General features: G+C 41.1%; 1 protein-coding gene across 1 annotated transcript in view; it reads right to left on the minus strand.

The window, feature by feature from the left end:
• Window positions 1-7430, minus strand: part of map1aa (microtubule-associated protein 1Aa) — a 68868-nt gene extending 61438 nt beyond the window's left edge. Inside the window, exons 1-2 of the mRNA XM_022665171.2 lie at window positions 7238-7430; window positions 3007-3108 (exon numbers count right to left, since the gene is read on the minus strand). Of these exons, the coding sequence (XP_022520892.2) occupies window positions 3007-3108; window positions 7238-7430 (295 nt within the window). The remainder of the gene's footprint in view (window positions 1-3006; window positions 3109-7237) is intronic.
• Window positions 7431-24249: the final 16819 nt, after the last annotated feature.

The following is a 24249-nucleotide window of genomic DNA, read 5'->3' on the forward strand; positions in this document are numbered from 1 at the left end:
TTTTTTTATAAAGGTCTGTTTAATATTTAGTGCCGTTTTCTCGGAACCCAAAGAGTCCCAGGGTGGTTGTGCTTTATTTGTTTTAGTTATTTAGGATATTAAAATATTTTTATATTAAAAGCCCAATGTCTGCTCTTAATAATAAAAGTTAGTTTAACTGTAAAATTGTGTAATAGTACTGTTATGCTACTATATTATTAGTGTGGCACATTGTCTTAAAGCTCCTTTAGGGAGCCTGAGAAGCAAGTAAAAGCATTTTCTATAGTGGCGCCTTAAAATGACAATATTATCATTTAGTGCAATCATTTATGAGACAATATATCGTCCTGAAAATTTTATTATTGTGTTATTTTGCAGGTCAGTGCTTTAGCATTACAGTACAACACGTACACGGGCAGACACAGGCCTAATCAATACACCTGCTGATCACCCTGATGCTCCTGCTGCTCCTAATCTGATATAATGTTCCCTTTCAACCCAGCCAGATCTAACCAAATCACACGCAATACCAGCCAGAATAAAGACAATCAGTTCCTTTCTCCCACTGCCCTTCAACTGCCATACACACACACACACACACACACACACACACACACAATCGCTCACACACTCTAGCAGCTGTCAAGAATGGGCTGCCTGCAAGAATCTGCCTGCCAGAGCACTAGTAAAGGGAATCGCAGGGCATCTGACAATACAATATTATCACAAAAACGATATTATGATGATACGATTTTGTCACAAAATTATATTACCATAATACGATATTATCACTATATGTTGCCCACGATAACAATATCATGATACTGTAATTCTGCGATACTAGACATATCACAATACAGTTCTTTACAATTTTTCACAGCATCTGTGTTACTGAAGAGGATAAAATATTCCAAATACTTTAAATACTTAGTAACACACAGTTTTTAGCCAATATGAAACAATATACCACAACGTTTAGCATAGCTTAGCTCAGTCTTTTTAACACACACACACTGACTGCAACTCTTCCAAGTGTGCTATTATTATTATAATGTTGTAAAATAACCATAAACTGCTTTTAATTAGAACAGTGCTTTTGCTGTTAAAATATGTGGGAAGAACATGCTAGAATTACACTACACTAAACTCTCAAACTGTGTAACACAAGCTTACAAAAAATATACAGCACAGGCCAAAAGTGTGGACACACCTTCTCTTTTTCAATGTGTTTTCTTTATTTTCATGACTATTTACATTGTAGATTCTCACTGAAGCATCAAAACTAAGAATGAACACATGTGGAGGTTTATGTACTCTACTAAAAAAAAGGTGAAATAACTGAAAACATGTTTCAGATTCTAGTTTCTTCAAAACAGCCCCCCTTTACTGCTTTGCACACATGCTTTGATTACTGCTTTGCACACATCAGCTAACTAAAGAAAAACGAGTGGCCATCATTACTTTAAGAAATGAAGGTCAGTCAGTCCGGAAAATTGCATTGAAACTGGCGCACATGAGGACCGACCCAGGAAAGGAAGACCAAGTCACCTCTGCTTCTCAGGACAAGTTCATCTGAGTCACCAGCCTCAGAAATCACAAGTTAACAGCAGCTCAGATCAGAGAGCAGTTGAAAACCACACAGAGTTCTAGCAGCAGACCCATTTCTAGAACAACTGTTTAGAGGAGACACGCAAATCAGGCTTTCATGATCAAATAGCTGCTAATAAACCACTGCTAAGGAGAGACAACCAGCAGAAGCAATCTGTTTGGGCCAAGAAACACAAGAAATGGACATTAGACCAGAGGAAATCTGTGCTTTGGTCTGATGAGTTTGAGAATTTGAGATCTTTGTTTCTAACCGCTGTGTCTTTAAGAGAAGCAGAAAAGGTGAACGGATGGATTCCACATACCTGCTTCCCACTGTGCAGCATGGAGGAGGAGGAGCTGTGATGGTGTGGGGTGTTTTTCTGTTGGGGATTTATTCAAAATTGAAGACACACTGAACCAGCATGGCTACCACAGCATCCTGCAGCATTATTCCATCCCATCTGGTTTGCGTTTAGTTGGACGATCCTTTATTTTTCAACAGGACAACGACAACAAAAAAAAACCCAGCCTGTGGAAGAGCTATTTGACCAAGAAGAAGAGTGATGGAGCACTGCGGCAGATGAGCTGTCCTTCACAATCACCAGACCTGAACCCAATCCAGATGGTTTGGGGTGAGCTGGATCGCAGAATGAAGGCAAAGGAGCACCAAGTGCTAATAAAACACCTCTGGGAACTCCTTCCTTCAAGACTGTTGGAAAACCATTTCAGGCGGCCACCTCTTGAAGCTCATCGAGAAAATGATGCCAAGAGTGTGTAAAGCAGTAATCAGAGTAAAGGGGGGCTGTTTTGAAGAAACTAGAATATAAAAAATGTTTTCAGTTATTTCACCTTTTTTAGTTAAGTACGTAAAACTCCACATGTGTTCATTCTTAGTTTTGATGCTTCAGTGAGAATCTGATAGTCATGAAAATAAAGTCATGAAAATAAAGAAAACGCATTGACTGAGATGGTGTGTCCAAACTTTTGGCCTGTATTGTATTTTAAAACAAAAATACATTAATAAAAAAAAATCACATATCATTATTTGACACCACATATTAACAATGTATTGCAAACAAAAACTATACAATATATCTATACAATATATATATATATATATATATACTGTATATATACCATATATTTTGCACACACACACACTAAAGGGTCTGTGTACGTTTGAAGTAATAAAGTTAAATAGAAGGGCGGGGACAGGTGAGACAGAAAAGGAAATAGAGAAAGCAAACAAGAGAGAAAGAGATAGAAAGATATATAAAAAGACAAAGAGAGCAAGATAGCAAGTGAGAGAGACATAGAGAGAGATACAGGGACAGAGAGAATGCGACAAAAGGATGAGAGAAAGAAGAGGAACAGAAAGGAAAGGAAGAGTAGTTGGTTTGGCCGTTCAATGTAAACAGCAGCATCTCATCAGTGACTGACCTTTGACCTCTGAGGAGAACTGAGCGGAGTGCTTGGTCTCGAAGAGCTGCAGCTCCTGGTTCAGATCACAGACGCTCAGATCCACAGGCCACGAGTGAAGCCCTGTGAGAAACAGGACATCACACTTCACTATTACATACAGAACATTAGTGTACTTTATACATGGGTCTTGTTGTTGTGTGTATTTCATCAATACCTATTCGAATGAATGCATTTATGACTGTGTGTAAGCTTGTATGTCTTACTACAATGAAAAAGTCAGCTACGCTCTCCATACGACATAAAAGCGGCCAAACGTGAGCACAGAGAGAAAGTGGAAGCACAGTTTAACACAGCCAACACCCGGAGCTTGTGGCAGGGTCTGAACACTATCAGTGATTACAGGAGAAGCTCTCACACTCTGACCAGCACCAGCGCTGAGCTGCCGGAGGAGCTGAACACTCGTTTTGAGGCAGATCACGCTGCATTCCCAGAGTGCGCCCCGCCCACCACTGATCCCACCCCACCCTCCGTCTTCGAAGACAACTTGCACAGAGCCTTTCAGCGGGTAAATCCCACTCCCTGTTCTTACAGCTGCCAAATTGAAGGAGGCACAGAAGCTTGAAGACCAGAACCCGCTGGTTCTGAAATAGCTTCTTCCCCCAGGCGACCAGGCTGTGGAACAGCCAGTAGAACAGTGTTCTGCCCAACCCACCCCCACTGACACCCATACAAACTCTCCACCCTGCACTTTACTTTATACTGCATCTATTAGACTTTCCCATATTATCCTACATACAGCATTCTGCACCCTGTACTCCCCACACAACTCATTCTGTACCTGCTATTCTAGGTATTCCAAGGCAAGGAAGTGAAGAGTAACCCAGCTGAACCTGTAGGAACTTCAGGCACAGTGAGATGATCTAGATTACAGACACTGCAGTGCAGACAGGGCCAACCTCCTGAAAGAACGGGAAAGTGGAGCAATGCAGATGTGCTGATTTTGGCATACATCTGCAGGGCATGCAGCTCAGATAGACACACACACTCAAACACACAGGTACTGAAATCCTCTCTACTTGTGTGTTTAGTTACAGTAAACATGACGTGTCAAAACAAGATTAATATGAATTATTAAAGGCTTTGGGAAGATAAGTGTGAGTTTTATTTCTTTCTAAACTCTTATAAATCTCTGCTGTATTTCACCACTGTCACTCTACTCTGGGTGTAGAATGGGCGTGTCTAAAAGTGGGCCACACTTTTAGACACAATGGTAAACACAAATAATTAATTGAACATTTAATCTTAATAGTTGTATAAGTATTATATCACATTAATTTTTACTTTATAGTAAAAAACATTGGCATGTCAATAGTAATGCGACAGCTGTATGTACATTGATCATGAAGGGTTACCTCAGGGTTCAGCATGGTAACACACGCACATGTATAAGTTGTGAGGTATAATCTTGGGAAGTCAAGATTTTACCCCAGTGGATTTAACACATTTAACCTATTGAACCATGGATTAGTTGTCCAGGTAATTAAGGAACTGCTGTCAAATGTTTGGTAAATGTTTAGTTGAGCATATTCTGTGAATTAACTCAGGGTTCTGTTTTAGGGTCTGTATAAGGCTGATGATAATTATAACAGTAGTTATGAAAGTGATTATGTGAGTAAAACCTGTGATTATGTACAGGGTAAACCAGCTGGTGATATGATGAGGATGATAAATATTACTAGACTACATTAGAAGAAATGTCTGGAGATGATGGAAAACCTTGAAAGTTCATCAGTGTTATTTGCATTTAGACTAATATAAGTGTTTTGGGATTTTGCCCAGATTACATATGATTTCACAGTCTATTAATTAAACCAGCATTTTGTATTTCCATAAAAATGTACCCCATCCAGCCATTTAATTAAAACCACATCACACATTCATATGCTTTTTTCCTGCTTCAACACATCAACTTCAACAACTGACTGTTCACTCGTTGCCTAATGTATAACTTGGACTAGTGCTGGGCGATATGGGAAAAATCATATATCACGATATGGATTTTTTTATATCACGATATATATCATGATAGACCACATTTATAAAAATAAATTATAAATAAATTAAGAAACACAAAAATGAGGGTATTTAATCTAATTTCAGTTCGTTTTAGTTTTTTTTTTTACTTAGTTTCAGTTAAGGAGAATTCCACTTTCAGTTTTCCTTATTTGGTTAATTTTCGTTAACAATAATACTTGGTTACATAGCTATATGGTGATTTTCATACCATAGCTTTATATAAAATAAGAATATTATTAAAAAACAGATGACTACATCACAGACTATTTCCTGGAGCCCGACCGGCCGAGGAAAGTGACGTGCTCATCCTCACGATTAAAGCTCTGAATGGTGGATTAATGGGTGCGCGGCTTTGGTGGTTCTTCTACTGCTTTGGGGCTGCATGACCTGCAGTCTCTCAGCTTGCCACTCAGACTACAGTGTCAGCATGTAAATCAGTTGCGTTTTCCTACAGGACAAACCATTCAAACATGCGGATGAGCTCTCAGCACCCGATTAAAAAATAACACAGTGTCTGTCTGGCTTAAAATAGTTAGATACAGCTATCAAATGAATAAATCAACATTCATTTAAAAGACAAGGGAAATGTTCTGTATGCTAAATAACAAAGCTAATAAGCTAATAACAACATTTAATAAAAACAGAAAAATAGATATAAAATAGGAAAATAACCAACTAAACTAAGCTCAATTCTAAAATATCAAAACGAAATAGTGAACACTCAAAGCAGCAGCTTAAAGACAAAAAATAAAGCTTTATCAGCGCTATGAGACGCAACACCTATAGAACAAAGGAGCACCGGCAGCGTGACGGTTCTAGTGAAATAATTAAAATGTAAAAATACACGATAGACCACCATGTACCACATAAAAACAGTCTACGATCCTCACCAAAAATAGAAAACCATGATAGAAACCCAACCCTAACGCCAATACATTTTATAGTAGTCTACTTTATATATTTGCATGAATAATTGATGAAATTACTGTAGAAACGATAGGGACCTAGATAGAAGGTAAGTAGCACGATAGACACGTTTCTATCGTCCCCACAATATTTATCACCATATCACACAGCACTAACGTGGACAGGCCTAAAGCATCCATGAATGTAGCCTAAATAAAGTGCCTATAGAAAAAGTAAGCAATACAATCCGTGCAAATCAGACTGATTTCCCAAATCCTCTCCTCTTCTCATACTTCAGATACTACATCTGTGTCTGAAACAGTAGACATGCTGCCTATTCAGATTCTGAGACAAATAGGCAGCCAGTCCTGTCTGAATGAAGGTTTAGTAACCTAGTCTTTTGTTTGGGTGAAAATGCTAATCGCTAATGACAACACCGCTAACTGTTTAACTAATGTAGCAGTGAGCTGTTTGTTTGCAATGTTAAGATATATGGTTCCTATTTGCATTGGTTGACAGTCGATAATACAGAGTAAAGTGCAAGTAATCCTTAAACAAAGATAATTTGCAAATAAATATAGACACTGCTCCAGCATTAAGTTGTACAACGTTAAGTTGCAGACGTCTACAAGTAATAAATCTGAGTGTGTCCCAGTTGTGTATTAATTACTTATACTAACTATTTTTTAGTGTGTAGTACAGTGTAAAAGTTGTGTATACTTCCCCCATACATACTCAGAACCAGTTGGTTTTTGAGTGTGATAATAATGGACACTATTAACCCACAATGCAATGCGAAACAGAAAAGGAGGAGTTATTCTATATTCTATATAAAAAAAAACACAGGAAGGAGGAAAATAAATTGATACAAAAATAAATCAAAATAAAAAAAACTGCTTTATCACTTGCAGTTAGTACATTTTAGTATGTTCATGTTTTGTGTACTAACCTGCCAAACCCACAGTATTAGTATAAGGTTTATACTATATACTATATAAACTATATACTATAAATATATCCTAATTCCTTTATAGTATTAGTGTATAGTGCAGAATTTTCAGAACTTTCATCAGAGTAAGGGAGTATTCTATGATTTAAGGTTAGTTGACAATGAAATTCAATGAGAAAATGAGTTGTATATATTTTTTTATATAATCCACATTATTGATTATGACAACTAATTTTAGCAGCCCTGTTTCACACACGGCCTAAAACAGAGGCTGGCCTGCAGCCTGTGAGCTGTAGGTATAGATAGGTTTGAACTCACCCTGCTTTATGCGATCCTTCACCTTCTCCAGCTGATGCTCTCCCGACAGCTCCCCGATCACGATCAGCGCGTAGTGCTGCTGTCCGAGCCGCTCGGCTGCGGGAAGAGCAGCACCCGTCGCCATCGCCATGGCAACCCCGCCGCCACCAACCCGTGCTTGAGCCTCTTCCGTCTCCATGACAACTGCATCCATAGGCTCTCAGCTCAGGAGGGGAGGGATGGTGTGTAGGATGGGTCAAAGGAGTGACTCGGCTAGAAACGGGAGCAGCTGATTGGCTCTCTGGCCATATGGCTATTTGACATCAGCAGGAATATATTACCTGGTCAGTCTGAAAGTAATCAATCTGCTGTCCACTGCTCTATCTGTCAGAAACATAACATGTCCAAATGTTTGTGGACACCCCTTCTAGTGAATGCAGCCTAATTTAAATTGCACTAATTTCTGACACACATATCCACATGCACACAACACGGCTGGTCTAGTCCATGCAGATTAATAATGTTCTTCTCACAGCAATGACTAACACAATAAAATCTAGTAGGAAAGTCTGAATAGAGTTACTCCAATAAAAAGAGAATTAATACTTATATAATTTTTTATTTTGGAAGAAACAATAAATATTGTACTAATTTTGAACTAATATTGTGTCCCAAGACTTTTGCCCTGTCTATTGGAAGCTAATAAACGCTGCACTGGTGCGCGGGGTCTCCTGTACTAAATGTGGATGTGATTTCTGCCAGAGAGGAGAGTTCTAACCGAACGCCGGTCACAATCATAACCACTGCACTCACTTAACCATTTCCACCAATGCGGAATGGGTTCCATTCCATTTCGCACACCTGATTTTAAACCGTTCTTCACCAACATTACCAGTTGAAATAAATTACTTGTTGTGAATGATTACATGTTGTAATTAATAACCAATTGTGATAAATTACTGGCTGTGATACATTTTTCGTCTGTAATTGGTAAATTTCGCCTATATTTATAGTGAAACTGTCCAATGGACACTCAGGAAAACACTGAGGACACACCCATCATGTCAGAAATCTGTCAGTGTTGATCAGAGAGAGGAATGTGTAAATAGTTTACAGCTGTTGGAGTTTCTGCGTGGCTTTTGGAAAGCAGCAGCAGAGCTTGAGGGATCTTATTTATATAACGAAGAAAATATGAAAATAAAAGATTATTAATTAACACCACTGAGATAAATGTGATTTTGTTGTTCCAATCTTAATTACATTTTAATATTCACTATTAGAAACTTAAATATTAGGAAGAAGAAAAAGTGTGATTATTCATGATTAATCACAGAATATGTATCGATTGACACCACTTAGAAGAATGTTTCAGGCCTTTCATATCAGAACTGACAAACAGATAAATACATTCTTCCAGCGACAGCTTTACAGCAGAAGGACTATACCCTCCTAAACAGCAGCCTGAGATAAACACTTTCACTCCCAGTGCTCACTGCAGCAGGACTTGTCACAAACAAACGGCCCTGTTGAGGATCCAGTTCCCAGGGTGGGAAAACCATCTCCTGGCACAGCCAGACATGTAAAACATCTCAATAAAGAAACTCAGTCATTAATACATTCCACAACACTGTATTATGTCTGTTCAATAATTGGGGTATTTTTCATTACTCAACAGGCAGGGTGGTTTTATTAAAAAACACACACATTTCTAGCATTAACTACCAAGCAAACATCAATATAATGAATCCCACCAGCTGAAGGCCAAGCTTGTATTATTAATCTTCATAAATATGAAAAATGAAGCACCTATTACAGTCGTGTGTGATGGGAATACACTATATGTAGGGGATGTAATCTCAGACACGTCGGAGGATTTGGAGCTTTGAGTTATGCTCTGGCTTCTGGTTGGACAGGCTGTTATAACTCAGCATTGAGGCTATTTGTTCTGTAAGACCTGTTCTCACTGAGGGTCTTCAACCCAGTGACCCCATGCATGAATCAGCATCCCTGCATTTCCACAACACTGCAGAGCCATCAGCATCATCCACTGCCCCCTGCTGGAGACTATACTGCACACCCTACATAACACAACACACATACTGTGTGTACAGAAGTGTGTACACACCTGCTCCTACTGCTTTCCCTGTGAAATCAAGACCATTAATATACTGTGAAGTTTGATCAAATTACTTTACTTATTAAAATATTTTTTTACTTAATATCTACTATTTAATTGTGCTTGAAACAACACTGTTATTTTTACTCAATTTAGTTAAGTTATACTGACTTTCATAAGTATACTGAAAAAGTATGTGAACCCTTTGGGATTACTTAGATTTCTGCATACATTGATCATTAAATGTTTTCTGATCTTCATCTAAATCACAAGAAGAGACAAACATAGTTAAACTAATACCACACAAAAATATATATGTTTGTTCAAATTCACAGTGCAAGGTGAAAAAAGTATGTGAACCCCTGGGCTAATGACCTTTCTAAGAGCTATTTGGAGCCAGGGGTCAGCCAACCTGGAGTCCAATCAATGTGATGGGATTGGATATGTTGGTTAAAGCTGCCCTGACCTGTTAAAAACCCACACAGTTTTGAGTTTGCTGTTCTTAAGAAGCATTGCCCGATGTAAATCATGCCTCACACAAAAGAAATCTAAGAAGACTTGTGTTCAAGAATTCTTGACTTGAAGCTGGAAAGGGTTACAAAAGTATCTCTAAAAGCCTTGATGTTCATGTGTCCACGGTAAGACAGACGGTCTACAAATGGAGAAATTTCAGCACTGCTCCCTAGGCGTGGTAAAGTCCTGTAAAGATGACTGCAAAAACACAGCGCAGAGTGATCAACGAGGTGAGGAAGAATCCTAGAGTGTTAGCTAAAGACTTACAGAAATCTCTGGCACATGCTAATATTTTTGTTGATAAATCTATTTTCGAGTTTATGGGAGGACACCATGGAGGAAGCCACTGCTGTAAAAAAAAAAAAAAAAAAAAAAAACATTGCATGTTTGAAGTTTGCAAAAGAGCGAGAGTTTCCACAGCACTACTGGCTAAATATACTGTGGACAGGTGAAGCCAAAATTGAGTTGTTTGAAGGGAAAACACAACACTATGCGCTGAGAAAAAAAGGCACAGAACACCATTATCAAAACCTCACCCCAACTGTGAAACATGGTGGAGGGGGCATCATGGTTTGGGGCTGCTTTGCTGCCTCAGGATTGCCGTCATCAACAGAAAAATGAATTCCCAATTTTACCAAGACATTTTGCAGGAAAACTTAAAACCATCTGTCCTGAAGCTCAACAGAGGATAGATGATGCAACAGGACAACAACCCAAAACATAGGAGAAAATCAACAATTAATGGCAAAAATCAACAATTAATAAACAGAAGAAAATATATTATACATAAATACATTATTTAGGTAAAATCTATGAAGATCTAGCAACTAAAATATACTTTATTGAGTGTAAGATACAAAGTGTGAACTGGGCTCATTTTACTGCAGTAACAATGTATAATTTTGGGAGGCTTTACACTTTATGTTGGAGTAATGCTATGAGAATTTGCTTGTATTTAGTAGTGTGAAAAAGTATTTGCCCCCTTACAGATTTATTTTGTTATAGCTGTTTTGTCATAGATAAATTACTAACTTTAAACTTCTTTTACTAAACTTTTTGGAAAGCTCAAGTTCAATTTCACTACTAACCAAAACAGGCCTGATTACTGCCAGACCTGTAGAATCAAAAAATCACTTAAATAGAACCTGTCTGACAAACATGAAGCAGAGAAAAGATCTCCAAAATCAACACACTATACCCCTTCAATATGGCTGAATTTAAACAATCCTGTAAAGAAGAGTGGACCAAAATTCCTCCACAGAGATGTGAAAGACTCGTTGCCAGTTATCAGTAAAGCTTGATTGCAGTTGTTGCTGCCATGGTGGCACCTTCTGCCTTTTTAATGATATAAGTGTGACACTTACGAGTGGTGGCTTCTAGCCATTTTTACCCATGCACTTATATACGGACTACGCCACTCCCGTTAAAAGGGAGAAACCTAAAAGGAATGTGAAGCCCTTCCCCTTCACAGATCCCGACTGTATTAAAACAGTCTATAGAGGCAGAGTTTGATATCAAAAATACTTTTATTCACAATCATCAAAACACAAACACATTAAAAACACTCAATGAATCTCCACTGAATTGGTTGACACTGACAATACTTGGGCTTTAGCACATGAACACCAGTTTTGGATGGAATAAAGCAAACCAAAAATAAAGGATCCACAAACCCCACAGCTTAACACTACACTGCACACCACACCAAACAAACCATAATGGGGAGGACTAGAATGGATTCTTTCTTTGGTAACTTCAGAAAATACTGTTCAACAAAACACACTAAGTGAAAAGAACTCAAAAGTGTGGCAGAGTATTAATAAAAAAAAAAAAAAAACACAAAACCCACAAAGCTACTGAAACCAATGAAAAAAAAAGAAAAAACTAATTAATATAACCCAAAAAAAACAAAGAATTACAAAATTAAACAAAACTTAAATACAATAAATTATGCAGATAATCATAGCCAGAAAACAATGAAAAAAATAAAGTACCAAAAAAACTAACAAAACAAAGAAACAAAGAAAACTAAAGCAATCAGTAAAGAAATTATAAAGAAAGCAATACAGAAACTATCCAAAAAAAACAATAAATGGACCACCAAAAACAGTAGAGAACCATTAACAAAACAGTAGAAAACAGTCAAGAAAACAGTAGAAAACAGTAGAAAACAGTGGCCAATATCCTCAACTTTCAGCCATGCACACGTCCTGCCAAGACACACAATTATTCAACATTTATTTATTTATTTATTCATTAGCTCAACCAACTTTAAAATGTTACATACCCTTGCAGTCTTGAGATATCCTACCATTGCTTTGCTGATGACACCCAGCTATACCTGTCATTCTCACCTGAAGATAACTCAATCTCTGCACAGATTTCGCAGTGTCTCTCTGACATATCCTCATGGATGAAGGAGCATCACCTTCAATTAAATCTCTCAAAGACTGAACTTCTGGTCATACCAGCAAAACCATCTTTTCAACACAACTTCTCTATAAGTATCGACTCTCTCTCTCTCTCACCGACAAAGGTTTCTAGGAACCTGGGTGTTATGGTTGATGACCAGCTCTCCTTCACGCACCATGTGGCCTCAGTTGCTCGGTCCTGCCGCTTTGCGCTCTATAACATCCGAAAAATTAGACCGTTCCTGACGCAACAGGCCACCCAACTCCTGGTGCAAGCGGTCGTCATCTCACGCCTCGACTACTGCAATGCCCTGCTAACTGGCCTCCCAGCCTGTGTAGTAAAACCACTCCAGATGATCCAGAACGCAGCAGCACGTCTGGTCTTCAACCAGCCAAAACGGGCACATGTCACCCCGCTGCTCATTGAGCTCCACTGGCTACCAGTTGATGCTCGCATCAAATTCAAAACTCTTACAATCGCCTACAAGGTGATGTCAGAACAGGCTCCTTCCTACCTGCACTCGCTCCTGAAGGCTTACGCTACCTCCCGGCCGCTGCGCTCCTCCAGTGAACGTCGCCTCGCTTTACCAAACAAACATTCACACAAAGCAATCCAGACTGTTCTCATACAGAGTTCCCCAATGGTGGAACAAACTACCCTCCACTACCAGATCAGGAGAATCTCTCGCTATCTTTAAGAAACTCCTGAAGACAGAGCTCTTCAAAGAGCACTTACTTTCTTAACACCTCTAACACACTAACTACTTCTAACCTCATTTCCTTCTTCCCCTCCTTCACTCCTCTATCCTATTATTCCCCTTTGTCCTCCTTTTATCCCTATCCAAAGATGTTTTTCCTTTAAACTTATTTTACATTGTACTTGACTATTGTAAGTCGCTTTGGACAAAAGCGTCTGCCAAATGTAATGTAATGTAATATCATCTAAGCACATGGAGGGAAAGGGAAAATCAGGAGCACCCCAGCCTTCTTGTGAACTTGGACAATGAATAACAACCAGTTAAAAATATACATAATATATAATTTTACTACAACCCAACGCAATGCAGACCTTAAGGTACTTGGAGTGTTGTAAAATAGCTATTAAATTTTACATTTGTGTACAACCACTGCAATACCCAACATACCTCTTTCCAATGTATGATGAGAGTCAAGTGAAACAGCAGCACCTGCCCAAAACAGTTCTCTGCTCTGTCTCCACTCCTCTCCAACATTCACACCAACAGCAGCTAAATCATTAAAAACTGCACTATCCAGCAGCACCTACACAACACAACCACTTCATAAGATCAGCCAGATATCAGAGATAAGTATAAAGCTGCTACAAAAAACTAATTAGAAACATTACCTTCTCTTGCTGCTGCTGCTGCTGCTGCTGCACGTAATGGAGGCCAGGTACTCTCCCCACTAATGAGCTCACCTGCAGCTCCCCTCTTCACCGTCTTTTTATTCTTAAAGGGGCAGGTTGCTCATTAGCCCTCAACCCTCCCAGGTCCTAGTGCCCACCGGCTACATTCACCCCAGCCGAAATGGCACCATCCCGGTGTCCTATTCTTTGACAGTTAACTTACCCATTTATTGCCACGGCCTAAAAGGACCTACTGCAGGTACTACCTCCAGACAAGCTGCATCCCCCACAGCTGGATCTGGCTGTAAAGTCACCACAGAGCGAGGAAGGTTGTAAGGATTGGAATGATGCCCCGCCGTTGCCCTGGATGAATGTCGCACCCCTCCCTCCTGAGGATGGGCTATAAGGGAAATCTACCGAACCATCCGGGCCCACCATAGAAGCATCACCTGAACTGGGCTGTGTGGAACCTTCACTTACCTCTGGCTGCTGATCTCCTGAAAAACTACTCAAAGTCTCCTGAGGTCGAAATATTGGTAGCCCTACAATCAGACAGTCTTCCTCCTCACTATCCAGCCCTCCGTCTTCCTGAGGAACCAGTTCTAGAACTGAATCTTTTTGGCCTTCTCCTTGCACCTGTGGAGCTACATTGAACTGGTCGGGAGCACCCTCAACTCGGAACGATGAATTACACGATCTGAACCACCTTCTAAGGGACGAATCTTGTACACTCTACCCCCAGAATCAAGACACTTGACTACTGTGTACCTAATGGAATCCCACACGTCCTGCATTTAATTTCTACCTGGAAAATGATTTTTCCGACATACTAGGGTCCCTTCTGATAAAGGGGTTACTAAAGTAGCATCTGCATCTCTCTGAGCCAGGTGAGCAGCGGAGGCCTTCAAGTGCCGTTTGGCACCCATATAAATGGTCTGCAAATGCTGTTGATGCCCTCTTGTCCACTCTTCCACTGTCTGTGGGTGCCCAGACGCTTCTGACCTACCGAGCATCGCATCTACTGGGAGGTAAGGCTGCCTGCCAAACATTAACTGAAAAGGTGAGTACCCTGTAGATTGGTGTGTGGTGGTGTTATACGCAAACAGGAGCTGAGGAAGATGCTGTGGCCATCTCCTTTTTTGCTCTGGAGGAAGAGTACGGAGAAGGTCATGGAGAGTTCTATTTAAGAGTTCACACTGGCCATTTCCGGCCGGGTGATAGGGGGTAGTACGACTCTTTTCCACCCCTAATAATTTCGCACAAGCTCTTCAGCAGCTCACCTTCAAAGTTACGACCTTGATCTGTATGCAAACGACGGGGAACACCAAACAAGTAAAACCATTTCTCAGTCAGGATCTGTGCCACCGTGGAAGCCCTCTGATCACGTGTCGGGTAGGCCTGTGTGAATTTAGAAAAGACGTCAGTCGCAATGAGTACATTCTCTCTACCATCCGCCGCACACTCCATCAAAGTGAAATCCAGGGCCAAAATTTCTAGAGGCTGGAAAGTTAACAAGTGCCCCATTGGCACTCGAACCTTCGGGTAGACCGTGACGCAGCGTTCGCAATTTCTGCACAACTGTTCAATATCTGCACTCATGCAGGGCCAAAAGCAACGCTGTCTCACTAAGCTGGTGGTGCGTTCACACCCTTGATGCCCCTGGTCATCATGGAGAGCCCAAAGCACTTCAGTTTTTAAACAAATTGGAAGTATTAACTGAAAAATACCCTCTCCTCCATCAGAAGGATACAACACCCGGTATACCACACCTTCACGCTCCCTAACTCGCTGCCACTGCCTTACCAGCTCCAGTATCGCCACATCCTCGCCTTTCCGTTCCTGGGCATTTGGGGGTTCCCCTCTGTGCCAGTACTTCAGAAAAGGACCAATGACTGCATCCTCCTCCTGCAGGACCTGTAACTCACGAGCAGAACGGACTAGGAAAGCATTAACCAATGAAACTGCAGCTACCTGGGAACCATCAAGATAAAGCTCATCCATGGGAGCCAGATGAGCTTGTGAAGGAACTGACACTCCTGGAGACACCTCGGCCACGTGTCCTGGACCTAAAAGACTGGGTTGGTGAGAAAGAGCAGTATAAACAACAAACTTGGCAGCTAGTAAGTACTCTCTAAACTTCTCTGTAATCGCCCACTTTAAAGCCAACAGTTCTAATTTCATAGAACTGTAGTTTGACATGTTCCATTCACTTGGACGCAGACCTCCGCTGGCGTATGCCACTGGTCTTTTCTTTCCATCCTGCTCCTGTGCCAAAACTGCCCCCAAACCAGTATGAATGGCATCTATTTCTAAGATAAAAGGCTTAGTAAAATAAGCATAAGCAAGAACTGGAGAACTCACCAACTTACTCCTCAAGGCCATGAACGTCATCTCAAAAGCTTCATCCCAATGGTCACCAAATGCCGAACATCTTGCCCTTGGACCACTCTGCAAGATACCCACCAAGCGATGCAGGGGTGCAGCGTGTTTAGCAAAACCCTCCACGAAGCGGCGATAGTAAGAAGCAAACCCCAGAAAAGATCTCAAAGCTTTCAATGTCCTTGGGCGTTCCCACTCCGCCAAAGCCCGAACCTTGTCAGGGTCAGTAGAAACACCTGAGGCAGAAACAACATGCCCCAAATACTTAACTTCTTCCTGAAAGAAATGACATTTAGACAGCTTTAATTTTAAGTTATGCTGCTGTAGCCGCTTTAGCACCATCTCAAACCGATGCAAATGGGATTCAAAGGAACTAGAAAAGACAACAATGTCATCGAGGTACAGGAGCAGAGACTGGAAACGTTCATCTCCAAAGATGCGCTCCATCAAGCACTGGAAAGTGCTTGGAGCATTACATAACCCGAAGGGCATACGATTAAACTGAAAGAGTCCAAACGGTGTACAAAAAGCTGTCTTTGCCTTATTCTGCTCAGCCATAGGAACATGGTTGTAACCACTTGCAAGGTCCAAAGTGGAAAAGAACTTTGCTCCAGACAAGGCATCCAAGGACTCTTCAATCCAGGGCAACGGGAAGGCATCTTTCCTCGTTTTAGCATTTAGCTGACGATAGTCGACACAAAGCCGAATCGTGCCATCTTTCTTCTTGACCACCACAATGGGGGAAGCGAATGGACTACAACTTGTCTGGATTACACCCTGTTCCAACAATTCCTGTATGTGAGCTTTCACCAATTCATACTGAGATGGTGGTAACCTACGATAACTCTGTCTAACTGGAGTCTCATCAAGCAAGTTTATCTCATGCTGAATTAAATCAGTACAACCCAAAAGTTCTCTTCCCTGACTGAACACTGAACTGTACTTACAAAGCAAGTCTTTGCCTTTTTCCACCTGATCAGCAGATAGGTTCGGCCATGACACATCTGACACATCCAGAGGAGCACTACATACCTGTGAAGTAGGAACAAAGCCCACAGGACCCAACCCGTTATCTGTTTCAGAAAAACTGATTGAGGAATTCAATTGTTCCTCTACTAATGACAGTTCCCCCAAATGAGTACGCAGTGGGAGCCACACATCACAATTCTCCACATTAAGCACTGGAACAAATACCCTACCTCGACTCACCTTTAACCAGGCTCGAGACAATAAAAGTCCACTCAGGAGACCATGATCCACCGGCTCAAACAAGGCAGACTGAAGAATGGAACCCGTCCTAGAGTTGCAGGACGCTGGAACCAACTTCAAAGAACCAGCCGGTATACAAACAGACACCTTACCCTGCGCCCTAACTCCACCTAGGCCCCCTGTTTCGGAAAAAACACTCCAAATTATGACACTCCATTAACGCCTTCTTCCAGGCCCTCCCAGCTTCCTGCAGAACTAAAGAGTCAAATAATGAGGAGCCATGCTGCTGAAACAATTCCTGATAACACTCTCTAATGATATTCATCCCAACAACCCAGGAACCTGTTGCCTTTGTTTACGCAGGGAATGATCCCCCATATCCCTAACAACTAGGACCCCCATTTTAGGAAGCATCTTCCCCAACACCTTGACATCAAGCCCACATAGGGAATACTCAATCCATTGGCAGCCTTAAGCTGAAGCCAACTGCAATCCCTTAACATCCCCACTGAAAATTACACTGAAAAAAACTTTCAGAAATCATAGTTACCATGGAGCCCGTGTCAAGTACACAAGGTACATTAACCCCTCCCATAGTGATTTCCACCAAGGGGCACTGCCCAATAAGATTACTGGCAGTGTCCCTGGCCAATCCAGAGCCTGTAAACCCCCTTTCTAGTGCTTGGCTCCCAGCACCAGAGGGAACTAGTTTCCCTGTGGCACTGGGAAGTTATTTTCTACATCCTGATTTCTAGCGTAGGGCTTATGTCGGGTGTTCCTGTTTTCCCCTCCACTACCAAAATTACAGAATCGGGCAATAAGTCCAGGCTGATTACCATCTGCCTCAAACTGATATGACTTACGTTGACGCTGGGGAACCGGATCCACCCTGGTCGGTGGAGACCAGGAATCTAGTCTCTTTAAAACTGCATCAAGCTGAGCTTGTTGTTTACGGACACACGCTTTAAGTTCAGCCAATTCACTACTCTGCTGAGGTAAAATGGCACCACTACTAGCATTACACTCACCGACCAGTTGGATCCAGGAATCATTTGTTCGAGCTCGGGTCCTTAGGGGCTCTACCTGTTCCCCTTCTGTCCACCTAAGGGCTTCACGACAAATCTCTAAAAAAGATAAAGCGGGGTTATTCCTCACAATGCGCTTGAGCTCCCTACTCAAAGTACAATCTCCCACATGCTCAACAAACTGATCACGCGAGAGTTTGTCTGAATCAGGAATACCTCGAGGGTCTCTGCGCTTCATAGTCTCCATAAGTGAGAGCAAAGCATGAGAATATTCTCTAATAGACTCCCCATCCAATTGTCTACGCTGGAAGAATTGTTTGTGCAAACCCACATATGACTGGGAACACCCATATAGCTCAAGTAATATAGAAAAGATTCTATCAGGATCATTTCTATCAATTACTGGACGAAAATGAATTTCAGATTTAGCTTCACCATCTAAGTGGTCATACAAAAATAAAGCCTGTTCCTCAAGAGACATATGACGGACCCGTAAGGAGCGCCGAGCTTCTTCCACCCAGTCTTCAATTAACAAAGGATCAGTGATGGCACCTGAAAACCTTGGACATTTCTCTAGGTACATAAAAATAACATTCTGGCATGTTAACATGAGCTTCAGATGTTGATTGTGCACCCCCTTCAACATTACCTGAACCAGCATTTGTTTGAGAAGTGGATACGGCTCCATTAGCATTACCTGAACCTCGCAAACGTTCATTGTCAGCCTGCAACTGCTGAATACGCTCAGTCAAGGACTAGACCTGCTCTTCCATACTCTGCTCTTCAAACATAATTACCCAAATACAAAAAAAAGGAAGAAACAAGGAGTTTTAGATAGTGACCACTGTTTTCAATTTCAGCAAAAAAAACTTCAATAAAACAAAAAAAAAAAACTGTAAAAGTTATTTATGATATCAGCCTCAACCCCTTTAGACCCTGCCGACTACGCCAAATGTGACACGAGTGGTGGCTTCTAGCCATTTTTACCCATGCACTTATATACGGACTACGCCACTCCCGTTAAAAGGGAGAAACCCAAAAGGAATGTGAAGCCCTTCCCCTTCACAGATCCCGACTGTATTAAAACAGTCTATAGAGGCAGAGTTTAATATCAAAAATACTTTTATTCACAATCATCAAAACACAAACACATAAAAAAACTCAATGAATCTCCACTGAATTGGTTGACACTGACAATACTTGGGCTTTAGCACATGAACACCAGTTTTGGATGGAATAAAGCAAACCAAAAATAAAGGATCCACAAACCCCACAGCTTAACACTACACTGCACACCACACCAAACAAACCATAATGGGGAGGACTAGAATGGATTCTTTCTTTGGTAACTTCAGAAAATACTGTTCAACAAAACACACTAAGTGAAAAGAACTCACAAGTGTGGCAGAGTATTAATTGAAAAAAAAAAAAAAAAAAACAACACAAAACCCACAAAGCTACTGAAACCAATGAAAAAAAAAAGAAAAAACTAATTAATATAACCCAAAAAAACAAAGAATTACAAAATTAAACAAAACTTAAATACAATAAATTATGCAGATAATCATAGCCAAAAAACAATGAAAAAAATAAAGTACCAAAAAAACTAACAAAACAAAGAAACAAAGAAAACTAAAGCAATCAGTAAAGAAATTATAAAGAAAGCAATACAGAAACTATCCAAAAAAAACAATAAATGGACCACCAAAAACAGTAGAGAACCATTAACAAAACAGTAGAAAACAGTCAAGAAAACAGTAGAAAACAGTAGAAAACAGTGGCCAATATCCTCAACTTTCAGCCATGCACACGTCCTGCCAAGACACACAATTATTCAACATTTATTTATTTATTTATTCATTAGCTCAACCAACTTTAAAAATGTTACATACCCTTGCAGTCTTGAGATATCCTCTAAGCACATGGAGGGAAAGGGAAAATCAGGAGCACCCCAGCCTTCTTGTGAACTTGGACAATGAATAACAACCAGTTAAAAATATACATAATATATAATTTTACTACAACCCAACGCAATGCAGACCTTAAGGTACTTGGAGTGTTGTAAAATAGCTATTAAATTTTACATCTGTGTAAAACCACTGCAATACCCAACATACCTCTTTCCAATGTATGATGAGAGTCAAGTGAAACAGCAGCACCTGCCCAAAACAGTTCTCTGCTCTGTCTCCACTAGTGATGGGCAGATGAAGCCTCATTGGGTGTATGGCACATTTCCCAAACTGTATCGACACTTTGTTGAAACTGTGTTGCTGTATCACTTAATGGCGACATCTGCTGGACTTAAAAAGTAATTGCAAGCAACTGTGCAAGGAACTGCATCGATCACGTGGTTTTCCTTAAAATGATACGTGGTCCGACACAGGGGTTCGCCTTGTTTGCTCGGTGCATGCGCCGAGGTTTCAGTGTCGTCAGACCCATCGCTACCAAATGATACAGGAAGTGTATCGGTCACGTGGTTTTCCTTTACTTGATACGCGCACCGACACGGGGTTTCGCCTTGACAGCTCGGCGCATGTGCCGAGGTTTCAGGGTCGTCAGACCCATCACTAGTCTCCACTCCTCTCCAACATGCACACCAACAGCAGCTAAATCATTAAAAACTGCACTATCCAGCAGCACCTACACAACACAACCACTTCATTAGATCAGCCAGATATCAGAGATAAGTATAAAGCTGCTACAAAAAACTAATTAGAAACATTACCTTCTCTTGCTGCTGCTGCTGCTGCTGCTGCTGCTGCTGCTGCACGTAATGGAGGCCAGGTACTCTCCCCACTAATGAGCTCACCTGCAGCTCCCATCTTCACCGTCTTTTTATTCTTAAAGGGGCAGGTTGCTCATTAGCCCTCAACCCTCCCAGGTCCTAGTGCCCACCGGCTACATAAGTTAAATCAAATAACCTTTGTAACTGTAACCCATGATCCTCTGTCTAGTTTAGGTTTGGACTCTACCCGTGGATTTTATTAGATAATATGTGCTGTTTTAACGTAGCAATCCATGTTCACAACTTGTTCCAATAATTTAATAACTTTGTTATTAAATTTAGAGCAGGAGAGGACAGTTCTAGTCTTGTGTGGCAGATTCCTGCTTGGTTTTCCTGATTAAGCACGCCTGATTCAACTCACATTAATTAACGTTAATTACAAGATTTAGCTGCTCTTTTAAACCAGGAATATCAGCAAACTGTGTTGGACTCTAGCCCTTCCTCACCTCCAGGTTAAGAAAAGCTTACTTTAAGTTGAACCAATGTAAAATATTTAACAATTACATAACAACACATCATTTCTAAACTAGGTAAAATGTTAAGTATAACAGGGAGTTTTATTTAGAAATAAAACTCATTTGTACAGCTAATGGTAACCGGTTTTTACAGCTGTTAACGGTGAGGACAGGCAGTCAACCATGCAATACACTGCTCAAACAAAATAAAGGGAAAACGTAAACAACACAATGTAACTCCAAGTCAACCACACTTCTGTGAAATCAACCTGTCCAGTAAGCAATACTGATTGGATCAATTTCACCTGCTGTTGTGCAAATGGAACAGACAACAAGTAAAAATCAGAGGCAATTAGCAAGACAAGAGTGGTTCTGCAGGTGAAGACCACAGACCTTTTCTCTGTTCTCATCCTTTCTGGTTAATGTTTTGGTCACTTTTGCATTTTGTCAGTTCTCTCACCATAGAAGTAGCATGTCTACAACCCACAGAAGTTACTCAGGTAGTGCAGCTCATCCAGGATGGCACATCAATGGGAGCTGTGGGAAGAAGGTTTGCTGTGTCTGTCAGCACAGTGTCCAGAGCACGGAGCAGATACCAGGAGACCGGCCAGTACACCAGGACACATGGAGGGAGCCAGAGGAGGGAAACATCCCAGCAGCAGGACCGCTACCTCCTCCTTTGTGCAAGGAGGAACAGAAGGAGCAGTGCAAGACCTCCAGCAGGCCACTAATATCCATATTTCTGCTCAAACTGTCCAAAACAGACTCCATAAGAGTGGTATGAAGGCCTGACGTCCACAAGTGGGACTTGTGCTCACAGCCCAACACCGTGCAGGACAATTAGCATTTGCCAGAGAACACCAAGATTGGCAGATTCGCCACTGGCTCAATGTACTCTTCACAGATGAAAGCGGGTTCACACTGAGCATGTGTGACAGATGTGACCGAGTCTGGAGATGTTGTGGAGAAAGTTCTGCTGCTGCAACGTCCTCCAGCATGACAGCAAAGCAGAGATGCTATGCCAGCTTTGTTATGAACCGAAGTTAAGAACGTTAAAATGTCATGTTATTAAATACGGTAAACAGTGAATCTGGAACAAATCTGTGTTTTCCTTATCTTGTTAATATAACATATTAAAGTGTGGAGGCATATTATAAGACCTGTTCGAAAAAACTGGTCTAGTTTATTACTAGCATTACTAACATATACATCACCCATATATTTTGTTGCTAGCCTATCTGCTGCTAAATTACACCATTATTTTACACCAATGTAAAGTATTACTTACAGCTGTCTTTCTTTCTTTAAAAACAGCTGTAGCTACTCCTTTAGGGGCACCAGCAGGAACAGTTACCTGTTTATCAGGAGCCAGCGCACCGGACATTAGTGGCAACCTTAGGCTGTTAGGTAATAGGAGATATTCGAGGGTAGTAATTCATGTAGGGGCCAATGATATTCGTCTGCGGCAGTCTGAAGTAACTAAGGCTAATGTTAAATAGGTGATCAAACAGGCCCAGTCCCTGTCCGAGAAGGTAATCTGCTCTGGCCCCATCCTAATGAGACGTGGTGATGAAGCTTACAGCAGGCTTTCTTCACTGAACCACTGGATGTCCAAGTGGTGTGCAGAAAATCATGTGGGCTTTATAGACAACTGGCTACAGTTCGAGGGCAAGCCTGGTCTTTTAGGTAGGGATGGTGTCCTCCCCACGCGGGAGGGTGCTGCCTTACTTTCATGCAGCATAGCACATAGTCTTTTAGCTAGTCGACATAGTAGCTTTAAAAGCTGCTGACAATCCAAAAAGAAAAACTAAAAAAAACGGTCAAATCACTGGCAGCAGCGGCGAAAGTATAATATTTTTCTTCATATGAAGTGCAAAACCAGCAAATTCACATGCATTTTCATTGCAGCCTTTGATACAATAGAGTTACAATTAGGGTAAATGATATACCAAACTGAGAAAAAAGAAAATCGAGGAATGTGTAAAAGATGTGAAATCATGGATGTCCCACAACTTTCTCCTATTAAACAATAATAAAACAGAAGTTCTCCTATTATGGACAGAGGAAATTGTGGTAAACTGAGATGCTGGTGCTGTTGTTCTCCCACTGCACACGGTCACTCAGGTTTGTGGACGGTGGAGTGGGTGGATGCCAGTGTTTCAGGGAGCCTCCATGTCTATGTTACCTTCTGGCTCTCTGCCTTTAGTTAGGCTGTTTTATTTAGATCTGCCGGAGTCATTAGATAATCACACTCTGATACTGTTTTATATTCTTTGTTTTACATAAATCCAGTCAAAACTAATTCCATCTCTCTGCCTTCCTCCGAGTTACTGACTGCCCACCTGTCTGACCCGATACCGAGGGATGTTGGACCCTCAGGCTCTCATGTCCTCTGTCTGGCCAGACTGGAAGTTTCTGAAGTCAGCTCTTCTCCATCCACCACCACAGATCAGCTGCTCATCATCCATCTTACTCTATAAGCCATTAGTGGAGCTGCTATACACCTGAATATATAAAACCTATGTGGATGTATGAAAGACTTTTTAAAATTAATTTAAAAGCCATTTGACCAGTGGTAGGATGGTCCCCCCTTTAATGTGAGTCTTGGTCCTCCCAAGGTTTCTTCCTCCTCCTGCAGCTCTGAGGGAGTTTTTCCTTGCCTCCGCGCTCACTGGGGGTTCTGTATTATGTATATTCTATGTTTAATGTTTTGCCTGATTCTTTGTCCTGTAATCGTGTTTCTGTAAAGCTGCTTTGTGCCAACACCAGTTGTA

The sequence above is a fragment of the Astyanax mexicanus genome, chromosome 23, assembly GCF_023375975.1.
Source record: "Astyanax mexicanus isolate ESR-SI-001 chromosome 23, AstMex3_surface, whole genome shotgun sequence".
NCBI classification, from domain to species: Eukaryota; Metazoa; Chordata; class Actinopteri; order Characiformes; family Acestrorhamphidae; genus Astyanax; species Astyanax mexicanus.